This window comes from Chelonoidis abingdonii, unplaced genomic scaffold, assembly GCF_003597395.2.
Source record: "Chelonoidis abingdonii isolate Lonesome George unplaced genomic scaffold, CheloAbing_2.0 scaffold0461, whole genome shotgun sequence".
NCBI lineage: Eukaryota > Metazoa > Chordata > Testudines > Testudinidae > Chelonoidis > Chelonoidis abingdonii.
The window spans coordinates 8,102-9,541 of record NW_027424722.1 but is presented as its reverse complement, the minus strand read 5'-3'; the positions used below and the strand labels follow the sequence as shown (position 1 = coordinate 9,541).

General features: G+C 68.7%; 1 protein-coding gene across 1 annotated transcript in view; it reads right to left on the bottom strand.

Moving 5' to 3' along the window:
• Positions 1–328: 328 nt before the first annotated feature.
• LOC116828644 (protein sidekick-2-like) overlaps positions 329–1,440 on the bottom strand; it is a gene marked incomplete at its 3' end in the record, with an annotated part of 3,494 nt that continues 2,382 nt past the window's right edge. Inside the window, exons 2-4 of the mRNA XM_032787021.2 lie at positions 891–1,038; positions 654–794; positions 329–510 (exon numbers count right to left, since the gene is read on the bottom strand). Coding sequence (XP_032642912.2) covers positions 329–510; positions 654–794; positions 891–1,038 — 471 coding nt within the window. The remainder of the gene's footprint in view (positions 511–653; positions 795–890; positions 1,039–1,440) is intronic.

Below are 1,440 nucleotides of genomic sequence, written 5' to 3'. Positions count from 1 at the left end.
CCTGGGGACAGGGGCACTGCAGAGTCCAGCCCCACCTCTCCCCCAGCCACAGAGCAGGTTCGCTCGGGAGACGGGGGTGCTGCCTGCAGCAGACATTGCCCAGGCGCCTCCGGAGACCAGCAGCGCATCTGTCCAAGCAGCCTGGCAAATGCTGCTTTGCAGGGTGGTGATCTGGGTCCAGAGCCCACTGCTGATCACCTGGCCCCCAGCAGCTTGTGAGCTGAGGCCGGGCTCACGAATCCCCCGGGACTCAGCACCCCACAGCCGGGCCAGCGGAGACCCAGGGCCCTTCGCCCGGAGCTGGGGAAAGCCCCCCCTCCTCGCCCACCTCCCTGCAGGGTCCACTCGGTCACCCTGGGGCTGTAGACCCCCAGGCCAGCGCTGTTGTACGCCGCCACCTCGATCTCGTAGTTGGTCCAGATGATGAGATCCTCCAGGAGCAGGTTGTTGACCTCGGTGCTGGTGATGTTCTTGAATTGGTAGCCGACGGGCAGGCCGGCCAGGCAGAACCTAGGGGCAGGGGGAGGGCAAGTCAGGCCAGTGGGCAGCCAGGCCCCCTCTGGCTCCAGCAGGCCCACCTGGTGGGAGTCAGGCCGATGCCGCCCTGGGGACCGGCCGGGTGGGGAGGGCCGGCTCCCCCCCAATTGGCCTACCTGATGAGGTAGCCTTTCAGGAGGCCGTTCTGGTGGCTCTCAGGAGGTGGCTGCCACTGGATCATGATGGACTGGTTGGTCCTGCCGCTGGCGATGACGTTCTGGGGGGGTGCGGTGGGGGGCTCCTCCGGCAGGGACACCCTGGGAGGGGAGGCAGTGAAGGTCGTGAGTGAGGCCCCCCCGCCCTGCCCTGGCCAGCTCCTGGGCCACGCAGGCGGCCACCCGGCCCTGCCTTACCTCTCGGTGTCCTGGCTGAATTGCCCTTTGCCCACGTCGTTGGCAGCGCAGAGGCGGAACTGGTAGGAGCGGGCGGGCACCAGGCCTCGCACCATCACGGAGGTCGCCTCGGGGTCAACGCTGGCCATGAGGGTGGTCCAGGGGGCATCTGTTGGGCAGAGAGGGGAGGGGTGGAGCGGAGAGCCGGCACGGGGTTGGGGGGGAACGCGGTCCTTTCAGTCGCCAATCCCCGCTCCCTGGCCTGGCACCCCCTGCGCTGCTCGGCTGCACAGGACACGTGGGGTCCCTTGTCAGGAGCCACTCTGCACGATGTGCTGCAAGCGAAGCCGCTGGCGTGTCAAGGGCAAGCCCCAGGCCCTGTCCCGATGGCGTGCAGTTAGTGCCACAAACCAGGGAGCGGCGTGCAGCCATTTGCACACACATTGGTAGCTGGACTTCCCCTCGCCCCTTGCAGGTTCCCTCCTTGGGAGCCCAGGGGGTGGACCAGGCCCATCCACACCTGTGCCCGCTCGCCAGCCCCAGCGCCCGCTCCCAGCGCCCCGCGGCGGGG